Raw genomic sequence first — 21,062 nt, 5'->3', positions numbered from 1 at the left:
CCACACCGCGCGACACCGACTGCTGGCGACATGCTGCTGCTAACACATCTTGATTGCGAGACAGAGGAGGAGGAGGAGGAGGAGGGTGCTTTAGTGGAGGAAGCATACACCTCCGCAGATACCAGCACCGAGCTGGGGCCCGCAATTCTGGGGGTGGGTAGGACGTGAGCGGTCCCAGGCTCTGACTCTGTCCCAGCCTCCACTAAATTCACCCAATGTGCCGTCAGGGAGATGTAGTGGCCCTGCCCGCCTGTGCTTGTCCACGTGTCCGTAGTTAAGTGGACCGTGGCAGTAACCGCGTTGGTGAGGGCGCGCACAATGTTGCGGGAGACGTGGTCGTGCAGGGCTGGGACGGCACATCGGGAAAAGTAGTGGCGACTGGGAACTGAGTAGCGCGGGGCCGCCGCCTCCATGATACTTTTGAAGGACTCAGTTTCCACAACCCTATACGGCAGCATCTCAAGGCTGATGAATTTTGCTATGCGGACGGTTAACGTTTGAGCGTGCGGGTGCGTGGCGGCGTACTTGCGCTTGCGCTCGAACACTTGCGCAAGCGACGGCTGAACGGTGCGCTGAACTACACTGCTGGATGGGGCCGAGGACAGCGGAGATGAGGGTGTGGGTGCAGGCCATGAGGCGGTAGTGCCTGTGTCCTGAGAGGGGGGTTGGATCTCAGTGGCAGGTTGGGGCACAGGGGGAGAGGCAGGGGTGCAAACCGGAGACGGTGAACGGCCTTCGTCCCACCTTGTGGGGTGCTTGGCCATCATATGTCTGCGCATGGTGGTGGTGGTGAGGCTGTTGGTGTTGGCTCCCCGGCTGAGCTTTGCGCAACAAAGGTTGCACACCACTGTTCGTCGGTCGTCAGGCGTCTCTGTGAAAAACTGCCAGACCTTAGAGCACCTCGGCCTCTGCAGGGTGGCATGGCGCGAGGGGGCGCTTTGGGAAACACTTGGTGGATTATTCGGTCTGGCCCTGCCTCTACCCCTGGCCACCGCACTGCCTCTTGCAACCTGCCCTGCTGATGCCCTTGACTCCCCCTCTGAAGACCTGTCCTCCTGAGTAAGCGTTGCACACCAGGTGGGGTCAGTCACCTCATCGTCCTGCTGCTCTTCCTCCGAATCCTCTGTGCGCTGCTCCCTCGGACTTACTGCCCTTACTACTACCTCACTGCAAGACAACTGTGTCTGATCGTCATCGTCCTCCTCACCCACAGAAAGTTGTTGAGACAGTTGGCGGAAGTCCCCAGCCTCTTCCCCCGGACCCCGGGAACTTTCGAATGGTTGGGCGTCAGTGACGATAAACTCCTCTGGTGGGAGAGGAACCGCTGCTGCCCAATCTAAGCAGGGGCCCGAGAACAGTTCCTGGGAGTGTTCCCGCTCCTGAGCAGGTGTTATTGTAGTGGAGTGAGGAGGCTGGGAGGAAGGAGGAGCAGCAGACAGAGGATTCGGATTGGCAGCAGTGGACGGCGCAGAACTGCGGGTAGACGATAGGTTGCTCGAAGCACTTTCTGCCATCCAGGACAGGACCTGCTCACACTGCTCATTTTCTAATAACCGTCTCCCGCGTGGACCCATTAATTGGGCGATGAATGTGGGGACGCCAGAAACGTGCCTCTCTCCTAATCGCGCAGCAGTCGGCTGCGACACACCGGGATCAGGAGCTCGGGCTGTGCCCACACCCTGACTTGGCCCTCCGCGTCCTCGGCCGCGTCCACGTCCTCTAGGCCTACCCCTACCCCTCAGCATGCTGTATTACCAGTGATTTGATTTCACAGGCAGGAAATAAATTGGCGCAAGACTGCAGGCCAAATATAATTTTTGCCCTTTTTGGAAAACGAAAGGCCCCACTGCCTCTAGTGAATGAATTATCTAAGTTTAATAACTGTGCTGTGTCCCTGCTAATGTGTCACAGAACGTGAAGGTAGCAGAGTTATTATAACTCTTGGAGAGCAGGTATTTTTTTCCCAATTAAGGAAAGCAAATGGCGAAGCCAGCAGTAAAGCGTAGCTGGGTGCGTCTGATTTAGCAATGTTGTTCACGCAGCTCACACGTGTCCACCGCCCTTAGGACGGACAGAGGCTGGACAAATAGATTTGTTTTCAGTTTTTTTCCACCAAAAGGCAGCACTGCGTATATTCAATGAATATGAGAAGTTTAATAACTGTGCTGTGTCCCTGCTTATGTGTCACAGAACGTGAGGGTAGCAGAGTTATTATAACTCTTGGAGAGCAGGTATTTTTTTCCCAATTAAGGAAAGCAAATGGCGAAGCCAGCAGTAAAGCGTAGCTGGGTGCGTCTGATTTAGCAATGTTGTTCACGCAGCTCACACGTCTCCACCGCCCTTAGGACGGACAGAGGCTGGACAAATAGATTTGTTTTCAGTTTTTTTCCACCAAAAGGCAGCACTGCGTATATTCAATGAACATGAGAAGTTTAATAACTGTGCTGTGTCCCTGCTTATGTGTCACAGAACGTGAGGGTAGCAGAGTTATTATAACTCTTGGAGAGCAGGTATTTTTTTCCCAATTAAGGAAAGCAAATGGCGAAGCCAGCAGTAAAGCGTAGCTGGGTGCGTCTGATTTAGCAATGTTGTTCACGCAGCTCACACGTGTCCACCGCCCTTAGGACGGACAGAGGCTGGACAAATAGATTTGTTTTCAGTTTTTTTCCACCAAAAGGCAGCACTGCGTATATTCAATGAACATGAGAAGTTTAATAACTGTGCTGTGTCCCTGCTTATGTGTCACAGAACGTGAGGGTAGCAGAGTTATTATAACTCTTGGAGAGCAGGTATTTTTTTCCCAATTAAGGAAAGCAAATGGCGAAGCCAGCAGTAAAGCGTAGCTGGGTGCGTCTGATTTAGCAATGTTGTTCACGCAGCTCACACGTGTCCACAGCCCTTAGGACGGACAGAGGCTGGACAAATAGATTTGTTTTCAGTTTTTTGGCACCAAAAGGCAGCACTGCGTATATTCAATGAATAACAACTGTGTTGTCGCCCTGCCTATACAATTCTTTCCCTGCAGTATCAATGGAGGGTGCAATGGTCTGCAGAGGCGATTTTGAGAAGCAAAAAAAAATGCAGCACAGCTAACAGCAGCCTGGACAGTACTGCACACGGATAAATATGGCCCTAGAAAGGACCGTTGAGGTTCTTGAAGGCTACACTCACTCCTAACACTCTCCCTGCCTATGCAGCACTTCTGTCCCTAATGCCGGGTGCAACGGTCTGCAGAGGCGATTTTGAGAAAAAAAAATTTGCCACTGCTAACAGCAGCCAACACACAGCTATCAGTGGCCCTAATAAGGACCTTTGGGGGGTCTTGAAGCCTACACTAACTACCAATTCTTTCCCTACAGCAGCTCCGGTACAAACAGCACTGTCCCTCATCTAACTCACACCGCATCTGAGGCGAACCGCGGGAGGGGCCGACTTTTATGTTCGGGTGACACCTGATCTTCCCAGCCACTCACAGCAGGGGGGTGGTATAGGGCTTGAACGTCACAGGGGGAAGTTGTAATGCCTTCCCTGTCTTTCAATTGGCCAGAAAAGCGCGCTAACGTCTCAGGGAAGGAAGTGAAAATAACCAGAACACCGCATGGTGTTCGTTACGAATAACGAACATCCCGAACACCCTAATATTCGCACGAATATCAAGCTCGGAAGAACACGTTCGCTTATCTCTATTTATTACCCTAAAATGACATTTTTTTACTTTGTATATTTGTACTTGTACTGTTAAATGATTGACAGAAGACGCAACAACTTTACAACAGGGGTGGAAGAAGGGGGATAAGTTATCAGGCTTATTTAAATGTACAGAGATCATAGCAGAAGGGAGGGGTAAATGGAAGAAAATGTTCATGCAGACACTGCTTACTGTTTCTGTACATTGTCGTACATGATGATGTTATATGTGTGTGTGTTATAGACAGCTATAGAGCAGAATCTGCAGTTGTGTGTGTACAGTCTATAGAGCACAACACAGCAGCCAAGCTCCTCCCTCTAGTCCTGAAAGGATTGAGAATCAGATGTACAACCTGCAGATGGCAGGAAAATATGGGATGGAAATTATTTAGTGGCCATAAATCGTGTTATTCCTCATGTACACACATTGCAGCTTATTCTAAAATGTCATCTAAAAAGTTAGGAATGCTTTAACCCCTTCATGACATGGCCTATTTTGGGCTTAAGGACGCAACAATTTTTGGCGGATTTTCTTCTCCGTTTATCAAAAGTCATAACTTTTTTATTTTTTGTCGACGCGGCCGTATGAGGGCTTGTTTTTTGCGTGGCGAACTGTAGTTTTTATCGGTGCCACTCTTGGGTACATAGACTATATTGTAAAACTTTTTTTTTTTTTTTTAATGATAGCAGGGAGAGAAAACGCATCAATTCTGCCATAGATTTTTTTATTTTTTTTTTACAGCGGTACTCATGCAGCATAAATGAGACATTCCATTTTTTCTGCGGACCGCTACGGTTACAACGATACCAAAATTCTTACATTTTTTTTAGGTTTTCCCACTTTTCTGCAATAAAAACCCTTTTTCTGGGTAATCTTTTTTTTTCTAAATTGCTGCATTCAAAGTCCTGTAACTTTTTTATTTTTTGATGTACGGCACTCTATGAGGGCTCATTTTTTGCGAGACGAGCTGTAGATTTTATTGGTACCATTTTGGGGTACATAACGCTTTTTTGATCACTTTTATTGCGTTTTTAGTGAGGCAAAATGCTAAAAATTAGCATTTTGCCTCAGTTTTTTAGCGTTTTTTTTTTTTGCGTTTTTTTCTGTGCACAGTCAAAAGCATGTGCAACTTATTGTATGCGTCGTTACGGACGCGACAATACCAAGCATGTGGGGTTTTATTTTATTTTTTACCTTTTTATATGCTAATCTGAGAAAAAGCATTAAAAAATTGTTTTTTTTAACTTTTTTTACATTTTTTTTAATTCTTTTTTTAATTTTTGTTTTTTTTACACTATTTGAGTCCCTCTGAGGGACTTTAACCACTGCCCTAATGATCGCTGGTATAAGGCATGGCAGAGCTACTGCTCTGCCATGCCTTATCGCTTGTACAGCGATTATAGTCATAGGCAATACAGGACACCAGTGTCTGGCGTCCTGTTGCCATGGTGACAGGCCGGGCTCTCGCGATGACATCGCAAGTTCCGGCCGGAGACACAGAGGGAGCCGCGCTCCCTCTGTGAACTCTTTCCCTGCCGCGATCTACTTAGATCGCGGCAGGGGAGGGGCTAACAGCGGGGGGCGTATCTCCGATGCCCCCCCGCTGTTGCAGCGGGACGCCGGCTGTGACTGACAGCCGGCTCCCGCTGCGAGAGAGCGCGGGATCTTATGTGATCCCGCGCTATCTCCAGGACGTAAATTTACGTCCTGTTGCGGGAAATACCAGGCTGCCAGGACGTAAACTTACACCCTGCAGCGGGAAGGGGTTAAGGGTTGAAAAGGAATGCTATACCTCATTATATGCCAGCCTTTTCAGTATATGCTGTTGTCACTATTTGAGAAATACACAATGAATAAGCAGCCCAAATAACGTGAGCACAAGTTGTAAGAGGAGGAATCACTGATGCGCTCACACTAGTTATTGTCTCTTTTATGTGAAATTGTTAAAAAAAATGATTAACCCTTTGCAATCCAATTTTGGATTCAGGGTTTCCTACGGGGCTCTTTCTTTCTGACATTATACAATGGTGCCATCTGCTGGCTAGAGCCAGTACTGTGGTATAGGACATGCTGGAGAGGCCCCCAGACAACAGAGCGGCCAGTAACATACAGTAAGAATACCCTACCGGACATCTTCTAACATCGAAGCTGTACAGCCTTCAATCAGAATGTCTTCAGACGTCAGACAGTGGATTGGAAAGGGTTAACTCATCTTCATCTCACATTAAGAAATTGCTTTTGAACTTATTGCTAGGTTTTCTCTACTTTTGCAAAAATAATAAAATTAATATAAAGGGTTTAACTGTCCATGGAGCAAATTGCCATAATGTCAAATGTAAGCTTGCAAACACTATCATAACTACAGGTTATAATGCAAAGAACTGTGACATAACTATATCATACAAGCTGACATTCTCTTCCACATTCATGTTTAGATCTCTCTCAGGTCGCATTGTTGGAGGAGTCTGGTGGTTCTTTACCCTCATTATTATTTCATCTTACACTGCTAATTTGGCTGCCTTTTTAACCGTTGAGAGAATGGTATCACCAATAGAAAGTGCAGAAGACCTCGCCAAACAAACTGAGATTGCCTATGGAACACTCGATGCAGGGTCAACAAAAGAGTTTTTCAAAGTAAGTAGTGGCTTTGGACTAATTTTAAAGATATCACTGCTGACTAGTAGTATTATTCTCCCAAGTCGGTGTCAGTTGAAAATCAAGAATGTCCCAATTTAGCAGTGACAGTAGAGTAATATCTGTCAGGTAGACCTAGCTACAGAAACTATGGATATTGCGGATAATGTAAATCATATGAATATGTTCTTGCCTGCCGATTCCACATGACAACATCTAATTTGAGTTGGTTATAATGAGTGATGAGAGATTAGTGGAATAGTAGGTTTGTGTCAGTATCGGGCTGATTTCACGCCAAGTATCGCAAAGTGGGACAGTTGATTCCCACTTCAATTAAATTCAATGGGAGTAAAAAGTGGTTTCACTAATTTGCCCTCCAGAAGGTCCCCAATGCAGCCAAAGACCCCCAAGTTGCATGGGAATACAGCCACACATCTTGGGAACCTTGTGCTCCTCCCAAAAATGGGTCAAAATACTGTACAGTGGTGTAGGGGTCAAAGCTACTGCAGGGGTCTCAATGAAAACAAAGAAAGGTCCATATAGGGTCTCTCTAGATCACAAATTGCACCAAGAAAGACAGCAAGTGTGGTGCTTGTTTTAAAAGCAATGTCATACATTTTACAAGAAGAAATTCTGCCAGGTGAAAACACTCTAGCATGGGCTTGTTATGAGAAACAGATATAGAGCTACCAAACATTTTGCTACCCAAGACAGCGGTGTGCTGCTTATTTTAAAAGCAATGTCATAAAGTATGCAAAGGACAAATTCTACCAAGTGAAGAAAGCAGCCAAGCATGGCCTTTCTCCAAGGAAAAGCTGCAGAGCTGCGGCTGTTTCTTGTGCTTTGGAAATGTTTCATTTTGGGAGATGGAGGAGAAAGAGGAAACGTGGCAGAAGCAGAAGAAGGAGAGCCACAGTGGCTCCACCAGCAGCAGCAGCACCTTGAGGGCAGAGTATGCTCCTCATGGAAATATGAGAGCTGCAGCTCTGTATTTCCATATTGACAAATTTTTCATTTGGTAGAAGTAGGAGAAGGAATCATGGCAGAAGCAGGATAAGAAGAACAGCACCTTGAGGGTACAGTGTGGTCTTAGATATAATTCTATGCTCAGTTATATTTGAGCAAAAATTGCCAGCATACAAACTAATCAGTGAAATCTACCATGTGAGAGGTCAGATGAAATCTATGCCTGGTTCATTTTTATAAACATCAACTGATCCATATTGTCTATGGACAGGCAGATGCATCTGTCAGTTATTGCACCCCCAGCTGTGATAAATACCCTTTCTTATAGCACACTGGCAGAGAGGCATGCAAGCATCTCTAAAGCATGTTGTGCAAGCTCTGGCCACTTGTCCAATTTAGATACCAGAAGTCAAAGATACCAAAGCCATGTCTGAGTACTTCCATGTGGGAGCTTACATACTCTTGGACCATCATCAATAAGTGCTGCCTATGACTCTCAGTCAAACCTGTGCTTTTGCTGCAGGCTGTGACAGGCTGTAAAAAAAACTGCTCGTCTGCTATGAGCTGCAGAGCTACAATCCATTGCAGATGCATTCATGCAGCCAAGACGAAATGCTGTGCTCAAGCTGCTTAACAGTCTATTCTGATAGCACTGCATTTTGCAGTCCTTCTCCACTACTGGCATGAGACTTGTCATTTTGGCCTTGTAGTGGGGATTAAGGAGGATGGCAACCCAGTAGTGATCTGATGTTTTGATGTGGGCCATGTGACGGTCCTTCTGCAAGCACTTCTGCATAAAAGCACTTATATGCCTAAAAGTGCCTAAGAGTGATGGATTCCATATAACATCCATATACAACAGCTGGGGTTAGTGATGGATGCCTCTGATCCTTTATTATCTCCCTCCTCTTCCTCCTCTCTACCAATACCATGCCCAAAGCCACCCTACTCTTCCTGTGGTGTTGAGTAATAGTAGATTTGCCAGACAGTTGGGAGATTAGTATCCCTTCCTCCTCCTTCTCCTGTGACTAAAAACATGTTAGTTTCCCTGAGGCCCTATAGCGTTTGCTCCAGCAGGCAGACAAAAAGGATGGTCGTACTGATTAGTGTGTCATCATGATTGACCATTTTGCTCAAAGCAGCCTAAAATGGCACACGTCTTTGATCTACAGCCACTCCACAGGGGTCAAACGACCAACCTCCATACAGCGTCTGCTAATGGCATAGACCATCTGGTACTCTGTGATCGCTCTCTGCTGCTTAGCCTCTGTATCATATTCAATGTGGAATTCCACTGAGTAGACATGTTACAGATGAGACGGTTGGGTGTGAGCCAAAACTTTCACTGCACCTCTGTCAGCCGAGAGGTGGCTACGTGTGAATGCTAAAAGTGCAAGCAGTTTCCTGGCCTTTTCCAGCAGTGGAAGTGAACCTGAGTAATTGTTTAGGAAGCGCTGCACTACCAGCTTCATCTCATGGGTCAGGCAAGGTACATGTGTGAAATTGCTGAGGCAAAGGGCTGCTGGCAGGTTTGCCCCATTATCATACATGACCTTGTTTGGCTTCAGATTGTGCAGGGTCAGTCACATGTTAAAGTGGGTCTGCAGAGCCATCAACAATTCTTTGTCCATGTGGCTGTGCTACCCTAAATATATGCATTTTAGAACAGCATATTGACATTTATCACATGCACCGCTGTATGGAGGTCGGATTTTGTCACATACGGATATCTGCGCTGATGTGGAGGGTGTTGAAAGGTTGTATGAAGAAGAGAAGGAGGTGGTGAAGAAGAGACAGACAAAAATGAATGACCCACAACTCTTGGGCCACTAGTTTTAGCTACATTCCCCATCTGCAGGACAATGACCCAGTGTCTTGTTAAGTATACGTAACACTCTTGGCCATGCTTGCTGGACCATTTCTTCATGGTCAGCTGCACCATGCTCCTGACAGCATTCTTTGATGCCAGTGACACGTTATCACTAACATAGCGGTGACGGTGCAGGACAAGAACGGCTTTTTGGGCAAAGAAATGGCAGCTGAGTATCTGGCACTGTGGATTAGTATGAAGCATCATGTTGTGGAAGGCATCTTTGTCCACTAATCTGAAGGGCAGCATTTCTATTGCAAGCAGCTGAATACATATTGCGTTTGCAGGACTGACCATGGGCACTGACCCACCCTCTTTGAAGGGAAAAAATGGTTGGGTATTAGTACATTCAATGTCTTGGTCTTCTCCCTCTGTTTACTTGGACTTTCCGGTTGACATCCATGACACTGAATAATCAAACAGCTCCTCAGACTGATCCATATGGACTGCTTTGGAGAGTGTGGTAGATTTGGCACAGGGATGAAGTAGAGGTGGGGATGCTTATGGTCTGATGCAGGCTACTGTGTGACTACAACTGAGAGATAGAGGAGGTGCTGGTACTTAAGGCATGCTGTGTTATCCACTCTACAACTTGTTCTGCATGTTGCAGATGTAATAAATGGACAGAACCACTTCTTAAAATTGGCAGTGGGCTCGCCTCCTGCAAAACTAGAGCTGTTGCTTCAGTGGGAGCCGCTTGAAGTGTCAAATTGGCCCATTCTCTTCCACCACTGACCTGTCCCCTACCCCTTGCTTTCTTCATGTTTCTTTTTTTATTTATTTATTTTTATTTAGTTTTTTTTTAACTCTTTTTAGTTTAGGTTTTCGGAACTTTGCTAACTTTGTAGTTTTCAGAAAACCACTGCCAGCTGCGGAAAGTCTGCAAATCATTCGAATGATATGTGGGAACAGAAGGCCACAGAGTATAGCTTGTATCTTTGTGAGCTGTCCCTGTTGGGCAAAGCAGAATTAATTTCCCCAAACCCCACAGCTAGCTGCAAATGGTCTGCAAATAATTCACAGTGACCGGACTGGCGACTTTGAATGAGGTCTGAAACCACTAAGGGCTCCTTCCCATGAACGGATTGAACCTAATAGCGCAATGCTTACGGTGCGGAATTCCGCACCGTAAAATCACCCGTCCTCACCCGCGGCATGCTCTATTTGCCGCGGGTGTACACGCGGACGGCTTCCATTGCAGTCAATGGAAGCCGTCCGTCATGCTATCTTCTGCTGTAGCACAGCGGAAGATAGCGTTAAACCGCTTCCCCGCCTACCACGTCATATGACGCGGCCGGCACGTCATGTGACGCTGTAGCCGTGTCATATGACGCAGCCGGCGCGTCATGCGCTCTATTGCGCATGCGCGCCGAAGCGTCCTGCGAGACGTAGGACGCCAGATCCGCAGGTAAGTATTGGGGTCTCTGGGGGGAGGCGCTGTGACGGGCTCCGACGCGGAATTCCGCGGCGGAGCCCGTCACGGCCTTGTGAAGTCGGCCTAATACGCACTTTGTATATTTGCTGTTTCCCTGCTTGTTTTTCTTATTGTTTTATATAAACAAAGCTACTGGCTACTTTAAACGATGCCTGATGCCAGAAACAGATCAATGCAATATTCCCCACACCAAAGCTTATTTTGTCTGTTCGCTTTGCTGCTATTTACATTGACAGCAGCAGAAATATACGCTCTTCCAATGTACAGACCACATTTCGTATAGGTATATTAATGTGATGCAGAAAGTGCTCCCTCCACTCCAACCCAATTTAGGTTTGCTGGTATGCAAGCGTTCACACCCAGCAGCAGTATATCCTCTGTACAATATCTGTCCCTAAGAAAAGACTATGTGTTATATATGTTTTATAAACATGACATGTCTTCTTTCCCCTTCCAATATAACTCCCGTATACAAGCTTTCACACTCAGCAGCAATATATCCTTAACAACAGACCACGTGTTATATAGGCGTATATAACATATTCAGCTTCTCTGAGCGAGCGTACTCGGTTCGGGTGTTTTTACACTCGAGCACCGCTTTTTTCGAGTAACTGACTACTCAGACGAAAAGATTCGGGTGGCGGCGTGGTGGAGCGGGGGGTAGCAGTGGGGAACAGGGGCGAGCTCTCTCTCTCTCCCCCCCCCACTCCCCTCTGCAACCCCCCGCTCATCCCCAACGCCCCCAGAAACTTTTCGTCCGAGTAGTCAGTTACTCGGAAAAAGCGGTGCTCGAGTGCAAAAACACCCAAACCGAGTACTCTCGCTCATCTCTAGTTCCTATATTACTGCTACTCTGCAGCAGGCATTATGGGAAATTTGATTTTTGCTAAAAAATCAGTTCAGTCTAACCTGATTCGATTTAGCAAAAAGCGTGGCAATTTTATTGCCCAGATATTCAAGATGAGCAACACTAGTTATAATGAAATAATACCAGGTGGACACAAGGCAGCAGAAATTGACTTCACCTATTTAACTGGGTACTAGCAATGTCTGCAAGTACTCAGATACTCCCAGGACTTACAGAGACCCAGATTTCATGAAGCTGGACCGTCACAAGGACAAATATACGAAAAGCATATCAAAACCAATAGAAGACACAACGGGATGACTAGGAACTCACTAGTAGATGACAGGGACAGTATAGTGATAGTAGTCAGTAAAAATAAGCCCCAGCTGCATAAGAAAAAAAAAAGAATACATCACCTAACAGCCACTGTTCACTCCACCACGTCTTCTCTGCAGGTCCCCGGCACTAGCTTGTAGTTTTCTCTCAGCGCTTCCTTGGCTAAGTCGCGGCGGTTAACAACCAATCACAGCCAGTGCTCGATGAACCATTCACAGACATTGAATGCAATATGCAAAGGCTGTGATTGGTTCATCGAGCATTGGCTCTTATTGGCTGAGCTGTAGTGCTCAAGAACCAATCATTTGAACTCCTGAGCGGGAAGCGCTGAGAGAAAACTACAAGCAACTGCCAGAGACCTGCAGAGAAGATGCAGCGGACCTGGACAGTAGCTGTTAGGTGATTTATTTATTTTTCTTGCAGCTAGGGCTTATTTTAGGGCCTTTACAGTAGGATTTCCAATATTGCAAGTCACGGGCATATCTAGCAACCCACAATTTGCTTTCTTGCAATGTCGCAGGCTACAAAACATCGCTAATGTGAAGGAACCCATAGGAAAGCATAGGCTTCACATACATGTGATTGGTTGCACTGTCGCATCGTGATAAAATCACGCGATTTTGTCGGCCATGTGAAACACGCCTAATACTAAGGCTTTCCCTTATCTATCCTTGACATTGACCCTAACACCATACACCACTATCCCTGAGTAACCCTCAGTTATCCCGAATGTGAGCTCTTTCTGAAACACGGTTCCAGAACTCAGACAAGCCTGAGGTACAGCAGTGTGGTCAGCTTACCCACTCTAATGCTGATACAGCAAGAGAACTTCTGCTGATCACAACACATCCATAAAGTAGTCAGAAGACCATGAAGAGGTGACTCAAGACTAGAAGAAGGCACAGCATGGATAGGGGACACAGGATGCAGTGTTTAAACAGGTTTGTGCTAAACTAACAATTAAAAATGTATTGTGGCATGCAGTGGAGGAAAACTGCTGCAAAATAGGTCATACAGGAGGTATTGTCAGGAATACTGTTAATACACGCCGCGGTTTACCCTGATAATTGGAGTGAATTCACTTGGAATCTTGAAAGATTAAATCAAAAACAAAATTACATTGTAAAAATGAATTTTAAAAAATGTAAATAAATGCGGTAAAAACATACTTATTCGATATCACAATAAAATGAAGCTATTAAAAAAATGTCTGAATTCATCATGCATTCTGAAATTAAATGTCAACTTTTATCTACCACAATATGGCACCAAATCTGTCAACTCAATCTGCAAGGCCTCACACAAGTGAGTGGATGCAAAGATGAAAAAAGTTACGGCTTTCATACTGCGGAAATGCAAAAATGAAAAAAAAATTCTTGGCCACAGTGGGTTAACTCTTGGCTAGTGTTCTCTTTAAGATTGCAAAGTATATAGCGAATCTTTAGAACAAAAGCCAAATTCCAGGGACGTTTTGCAGAGATGCCTTGTATATTACTACTGCACGGTGGAGATAGCAAAGTTTATGGCAGCTGAACAGAGAATCAGTGGAAACTGACGTCTCTGGTATCAATACATTTTACAAATTAATGAAGTGGCTTTAGTCTATTTCGCTGGAGGCAAACATATCATGTTTGTCACATGCATTACATGTATTGTTATGTGCACATGTGGTAAAGAATGCCTCTTTGTGTAGACCATTACCCCTCATTCCTTGGAAATCTGAATTGCCGTTTATCGACCACCCACTGGAATTTTTTTGTACTATTAATAAGCTATATCCATAATTAAACAATATTAGAAATATTTGTTCTATGTAACAATTTGTCAAGATCCTCACATCAATACAATATTCTATTCAGTTAGCCTATTTGTTCTTGCTACCCTCCACCCCATTGCCCTCCTCATAACATGCCCCTGTTATATACAGCTGTGTCCTCAGTTATACAACCACATAAACAAATAGGTCACTGCCTCCAACAAGATCAACATACTGTTCTACTTCTGCTGTAATGATTCCCATGATCTAATTGGCCACAGGGTTCTATCCCCATTCATTTCATGACACTGTCCATCACATGCAGCCCTTTGAGCAGCATACTCATACTCTTCTGTGTTGATCTTTCCCAAAGTCTGACTCGTTATAAGATTTCTTATCCATGGCCACTTCGTGGCACTGTACTGCTCTTATGCAGGGCATTACAGTTGGCACCTCTGGCAGATGAGCCTAAAAAAGGTGACCCACATTCTCTGCCAACTGCCACACAGTGCCTACTAATCACTATACTGTATATCAAAGGCGTAACTTGAAGCTCCTGGGCCCCAATGCAAAACCTGTAACAGGGCCCCAACTATAATGCTTTATTCATAGTACTGGGCTCCCTATATGGAGAAGAGAGGCCTTATGGGCCCCCTAAGGCTCCTGGGCCTGGGTGCAACCGCATCCCCTATAGTTACACCCCTGGTGTATATTAAATGAATGAGCCCAATACATTAGAATTTACTACATTTATTGTATAACTCTGAAGCAGTAATTAAAGATCATATTACCTGCTCAATTCCACATATTAATTCCTTGTCATTAGTCCAGGTCCCCACCAAATGTAGACAATGGGGTATAAAGGGGAGAATGGAAGATGTATGAAGGATCACAAGTGGCCTCCTCTATTAACTGTATAAGGCCTGGATATTCCACATGGCAGCCCTGATATGACCACATTGTATACATTGGAAGTAAATCTATGGAGGATATCCAGATGTGTACCTCGAACAGATGCATCCAAAAAGTGGCATTGGCTCCCATGTTTAAAAAAACATATCGTATATAGCGCACGGTATATAATTTTTGCCTCTGAATAGAATAGTGTAGGCAACAATGCTATTTTATCTGGAAAAAAAGAAGGTATATCTTAACATATATTGGCTAGATAAAGTCCAAAAGAACACTCTTTTGGACTCTGCCAGATGAATAAGGGCTCTTGTATATGTTCAATGTATACCCTGTGAGTTTACCCAGGGTTTATGTTTAATGTACCTTGAAAATGGATATACAAAAGAATCAACCTGCTTGTACCAGAATTCTAGCATCAAAAAGTTACAGTTTTGGCACAAGTGCCAAAGTTTTAATTTTTGGTTGAGGGTTGACGTCAGGCCGCCGTAACTTTTTTGAAAAGTAGGCAGGGCTTAGCGCTAGGAGGCATAGCAACGTGGCCCATCAGATTTACTATAATTTACTCCAGAAACTGGTCAAAATTATAGCTAAAGACTTCATTGGGCGGCTAGATTTCAGTCTAACGCACAGAGGAACCACCAAATGCGACATATGTATAAAGATTCTTGTGCCTCTCATACATTTGTCGCACTTACACCAGCACAAAGTTTACTTAGTCCATTGTATGAAACGCCTGTCCGAGTGAATATGCCCCAGTGTGAATACACCTTTTAGTTGAAAGCTCAACACACTCACCTGTTGTCATCATTCCTATGATCTTCTAACCTGGCAGGTTATCTATTATTATACTGACGTTAGAATCTCTTCATTTTTTATATTGTTGCATTATTATAATTATTATCATTAGGTTTTTTTTTTACTAAAAAAAAATATTTTTTCAACATTTTTGTTTGGCAGAGATCAAAAATAGCAGTTTATGAAAAGATGTGGACCTATATGAAATCAGCAGAGCCATCAGTATTCACCAAAACAACAGCAGAAGGAGTGGCCCGCGTCCGGAAATCAAAGGGAAAATTTGCCTTCCTCTTAGAGTCTACAATGAATGAATACATCGAGCAGCGAAAACCATGTGACACAATGAAAGTCGGAGGAAACTTGGATTCCAAAGGATACGGAGTGGCAACACCTAAGCATTCTCTATTAAGGTGGGTGGAATAGTATAACAATATAAGATGTGTTGTTATAGTATTCCACCTTCCCTGATGTACTTGATATAGTTATTTTTTGTGTTGTGTGTGAACATGTTACTTCCCTCCATTTCATTGTATGTGCAGACAACAGGTAACTCATTCCATCTTACCCAGAACTCCTTGTCGAGGCCATGTACAAAGCAAACTAATGTGACATTATTATGTCCTACATATTTAGTAATATTTTTTTCTCAAAAAGATGGGAAAAATATCATTGAGATTAACAACATTGCATTATATTGCAATATAAGACCAACAACATGCATAAAAGGACTAGAAGCCACAACGCCAGTATTGGTATTAACGGCTTTGCCTTATTGGGAATTCAAGAACCTGTTCAAATTAACCACATCCATGTTTTGAGCTTAAATTTGGCAACATCATTTATTATTTTCCAATGTTTCCAAAGTGCAAACATGTTGTGAAGCATTAAATTTCTATTTGCTCACAAAATGCTCTTCCCGAATCGAGAACAAAATCTACCTTAGATGTTCACATATATTCACTAGGATCAATTTTGTACAAAGCCGACTAATCTATTGGGTTGTTAATCCAGGGAGTTATTCGGATTGCCAAATTTGAAGTCAAGAAGGAATGTTACCCCTAAAATAAGGAAAATTGGTTTCCACTTCATGCTTTTTTGCCTGCATCTGGATCAACTTTGCAGGATGATAGACTGAAATGGATAGACATAACTCTTTTTAGTACATAGTATGTTGCTATTGGTGACCTTTCAAAATGTTGGCGGAAACCCCGCATCAAGGGGTCACCATCTCTATGAAGATGTTGCCCTGGTTGGATTTGAACCCAAGACCCCAGTGCAAAGCAGCAACAGTAACCACTGAGCTAATGTGCTGGCTCTATATGTGACTGTATTTATATCTTATTGCAGTAATCTAATGCAGAGGTCCCCAACTTTATGGACCTTGTGAGCCACATTCAACTTTCATTAATGGTCAAAAGCCGCATTCAAATTAAAAATAGAGGTGAGAAAAAACAAAATTGGTGATGCCAAAAATCACAAATTTGCAAATATTTGCTGATACAACTTTCAGTGTGGAGTTTGATTATAGTATTATGCTGTCCACATTGGCAGTGATTGGTGGTTAGAATATGTCTGCAATAATGTCATTTACCTGAAGGCTGCCTGCAGACGGTCGGGTCGGATCGCGCTGCGAAAATTCTCACAGCGGGACCCAACCAGAGCCCCTGCAGGGACCAGCGCGGCACTCACCTCTCCTGCGGCTCTGACTCTATGATGTGCCGGCTGCCAGCCAGCCAGCGCATGCGCAGAGCGGAGCCGCCGGCGGGGGAGTGACATTTCTGTGCTGCGATTTGTTTTATGTGCGTGATTTCACACATCCGTCTGCCTAGGATTGCGTTTTCTAACGCAATCCTATGGCAGCTTCCACGAGTGGAAATTCTGCGGAATTTCCTCCCATGTGCAGGGAGCCTAAGGCTTTGGAAAGCCAGAAAGCAGAAGATCACAACTAAACTTCCATGACTAAACTTATAATTTTCTGCACACACTTGGATATAAATTATTCCATTAAAGGTATATTCTAGCCAAAGAAATTAATGGCATATCTGTTGTCCCTACCAGCATTTGAGGCCCAGATGGTGGGTCATTTGTAAATCATACCCCAATTCCAGTCAAAAACACTCCAAAAAATACCAAAGATGCGTCTTCTAATACAAAACGACATAAACTCTTCCTCTTTTGTTGTTCAGTTTGTAGGACTGTCCCATCAAAAACAAAACTATTGACAACTCTACATTTTGGAGAGTTGGGCACAGGACTGCACTGCTGTATAAAGGAGAGCCACTCTCACTGGCATCTGCTTCTTTTAGTGGCTAGTCAACTTTTGCTGCAATTGGGGTCAATGGACCCCCACCTATCAGTCATTTATGGCATATATTCCCTCTAAGGAACTATTCTAGCTTAAAACAAGCTGCAATGTCACTTTTCCTCTCGACCTATATTGCACAGGGCCACTGTACTCTTCCAAATATAAGGATACGTAGTCATTATAATTAGTTTCATGCAGTTTCATAAAAACTCTTGAAGCGAAATTCAGTGCATTAAATACTCTCCAAAATCTCTTCAGAGTTTTGACTGATTTGAGTTTTGATTTGGAGTCATCAGAGTAATTGCTGAAATAATTGCTGTGGGTCAGTACTCATTTGCACTTTGTAAGTAAATGACCGGCAGTGTCTGCCTTAAATTATCTGCAAAATTGAGATGACCTCAGACCATTCTCTTTTATGTAATCCCTGCAGATAAAATGAGACATTGAGGAAGTGAAGCGTTTGTCAAAAGTAATTATAGAACAAGCAAACATTGGTTAGGGAGTTGACAAACGCCTCGACAGAGGACCACAACTTAGACAGTAGGGGCTATTATCGTTTACTAAGCATTATGAATGAAGGAGGTCAGATGTTACATTGTTGTTTGCTTCTACATGGTCTACTGTCTTGCTTACCTGTAATTGGTCACTTAGGATATGTAAACTTTCATCCCAACATCCGATTTGTTTTGTTCATTATTAACATCTACTCTCCGCACGACCTTATGTTTTTGTTTTATTTCCATTTTGCTATTGTGCTGTGAAACTGTATACGGTTATGGCTTTTTCCCTGCTAAATAACCCTCTCATAATGACTTATCGCGATGCTCTCTATGAACACATTATTATTCATCATTTTAGCTTTTCATTCAGCAAATCTCAATTCAGTATTCCAGAACTGTAACACCATTTTCTGCTGTTTTGAATTGCTTTTACTATGCGGGGTTGGCTCATTTTGTTTCTTTTTTTTTTTTTTTGAGCTCATGAAGCTAAAATGATTGAGCAATGTGCATGAAACAGCTCATGAGAAACTTCAAAAATACGTTAAGTGATGGAGATCATTTATCTTTTTCAGGTCAGGACTTGATAGTGGTCTTTTAACTGCTTATAGTCTACAAGGGTTCCCCTGAAGTTTCCTCCCGTCATTCTAAACTAAGGAATCCCAGTGCTAATTACAAGACTCATCATTAAAGAAGCAACTGCACTTTTTAAAAACTTGTCAAATGTTTTGATCAGTGGCGGTCTGGCTGCTGAGACCCCCGCAGATCACTGAAAAGAAGGGGCTGCAGAATTCAATTGAGCACTGTGCCACTTTGGCTTTTTTTCGTTGCTTGTCAACGGCTCTTGGTACCTGATGGATAGATATTAGGGCTCTTTCACACAAGCGCTGTCCGCCTGCAGTGTAGCCATGTGCATAGCTTGTGGCTACACTGCTCTAAAGATCACGTGAACTGGCTAATTCGAACTACTTTGAAATAGACCATTCACACAATCCGAGGTGCGTGTTGCGTGCTTTCCTGCTCCCATAGGAGTGTATGGAAAGCACACAGCAAAGAAAGAACAGGTTCTATCTTTGTGCGCACCTCAGAGCTGACATGCGAGTTTGCACTTGCATGTCCTGTCTTTGTTAGATGTGTGAATTCCACGTGTCTAACAATCGTCCATGTGAACGCTTCTATAGTTCTATTGGTTCCTATAGAAGTGTGTTCTGTGCGCACCTAATATGCGCACAGACAGCACCCGTGTGAATAAGGCCTTATAGACATCTATGCATTCGTCTTCAGCTGCCGAGAGGAGCTGACAGAATGAAAAGACAGTCAAAGGGCCATAGTGCCCGAGTGAGCACTGCAACCCCTTTATTTTAGTCTCAACACTGATCAAAACTTTTGGCATGTCACTTTTGATCAAAACTTTGCCAAAAGTTTTTAAAAAGTGCAGTTACTCTTTAAGCTGTGGTCAGCCTCTTACTCCTGAATTTCAGTCCCTGAGTACAAGGCCAGACCAAGAATCAGAGAACCCTCCAGTGAGCCCAGGCGCTGACACAATATTAGGCCTTAACCCCTTGAGTGGCGGGTTTCCTACCACCCTGTCGTGCCCACCAGGGCAGGTTTTTTAAAATGGTCTAATCATTGAATTTCAACTAATTGTGCAGTTGTGTCTCAAGAGCCATAACTTTTTCATTTTTCCATTGACATGGCCGTATAAGGGCTTGTTTTTTACGGGACAAGTTGTGATTTTTTAAACAGGAGGGAGGAAAAAAAGAAATGGGGGAAAAAGAAAAAAAGGGGCCATGTCATTAAGGGGTTAAATAATGTATTAACTTCCTTCTCTGGGTCATTACAACGCATGGATACCACATGTGTGATTGTATTTTTGATTTTTTTACAAAGTAAAGGGAGACAAGTGTTTTTATTATTTTTTTTATAATTTTTTTACTTTTTTTTTTTAATTTTTTGTCCCTTTAGGGGACTTCCACAGGGACCCATCAGGACCCCTGATCACATTCCGGTGATCCGATGGTGACAGCCCTTTAGATGCTGCAGTGACAGCCCTTTACATGCTGCAGTCACATAGACTGCAGCATGTAAGGGGTTAACACAGCAGAGATCGGAGGTTTTCTCTGATCTCTGCTGTAAGAGCTGGTACCTAGCTGTCCTCTGACAGCTAACAACCAGCTCTCCCTGCCACAGAGACCATCGGCTTGCTTCTGACAAGCCGATGGTCTCTATGGCAACCTGTAAACAAAGCAGGAGATTGCCGACATACCGGCAATGTCTTCTGCTGGTTTTTCAAAGCCCTTGCTTTGTTCTCTGTGGGACTGTGCAGGCAGAGCACAGTGCCACAGCTTGTGGCATTGTGCTCTGCAGCTCCCATAGTGATGCATAGCCCAGAAACCTTCCGGGCTATATCGCTATGAGCAGTGGAGCTCGTCCCGGAAAATTTCCGGGCGTGCCACTCAAGGGGTTAAAGGTCCTGAACAAGACAATGCATTTGGAGGTAATTTTGGAGATAATCACATGCCACTAGGCTTACCTCACAAATAACCTACTGGTTCTTATTAACAAAATATCATGTGTATGTGAAATAATAAAGACAAATAGAATGATATAATATAAAGAAAAGATACACATGTTCAGTGTAGATTGAGGTTGCGCCCTCAAAATCATTTCCTCTGGTGGGCCCAAGGAACTCCAGGCCAGCATAGTCTCAGTACAGTTGAAAATGGAAACTAAATGGATTAGGAGATTGGAACAAGGGCAGCTAGGGTTTCACTAAAATCAATGGGTTACTCTGCTCCATAAGGGCTCTTTCACATGGGCTCTGTCCCCGAACTGTATAGCCGCGCCCAAAGATCGCGGCTATAGAACTGTAAAGATTGCGTGAATGGGTTAATTCAAGCTGCTTGCAGTAGCCCGTTCACACGGTCCGTGGCGCCAGCTGTGTGCTTTCCAGATCCCATAGGAGCCTATGGAAAGCACGCAACAAAGATAGGACAGGTCCTATCTTTGCATGCACCACAG

The 21,062-nt window shown here is 44.1% G+C and overlaps 1 protein-coding gene across 3 annotated transcripts in view; it reads left to right on the top strand.

Annotated features, from left to right (window-relative positions):
• Nucleotides 1–21,062, top strand: part of GRIA4 (glutamate ionotropic receptor AMPA type subunit 4) — a 396,500-nt gene that overhangs the window by 358,946 nt on the left and 16,492 nt on the right. For all 3 annotated transcript variants that reach the window (XM_066594081.1, XM_066594082.1, XM_066594083.1), the window contains exons 12-13: nt 6,124–6,322; nt 15,402–15,649. In XM_066594081.1, coding sequence (XP_066450178.1) covers nt 6,124–6,322; nt 15,402–15,649 — 447 coding nt within the window. The remainder of the gene's footprint in view (nt 1–6,123; nt 6,323–15,401; nt 15,650–21,062) is intronic.

The sequence above is a fragment of the Eleutherodactylus coqui genome, chromosome 1, assembly GCF_035609145.1.
Source record: "Eleutherodactylus coqui strain aEleCoq1 chromosome 1, aEleCoq1.hap1, whole genome shotgun sequence".
In the NCBI taxonomy this organism is placed as follows: Eukaryota; Metazoa; Chordata; class Amphibia; order Anura; family Eleutherodactylidae; genus Eleutherodactylus; species Eleutherodactylus coqui.
Note: the sequence above shows the minus strand (reverse complement) of the source record. Positions and strands in the feature narration are given on the sequence as shown.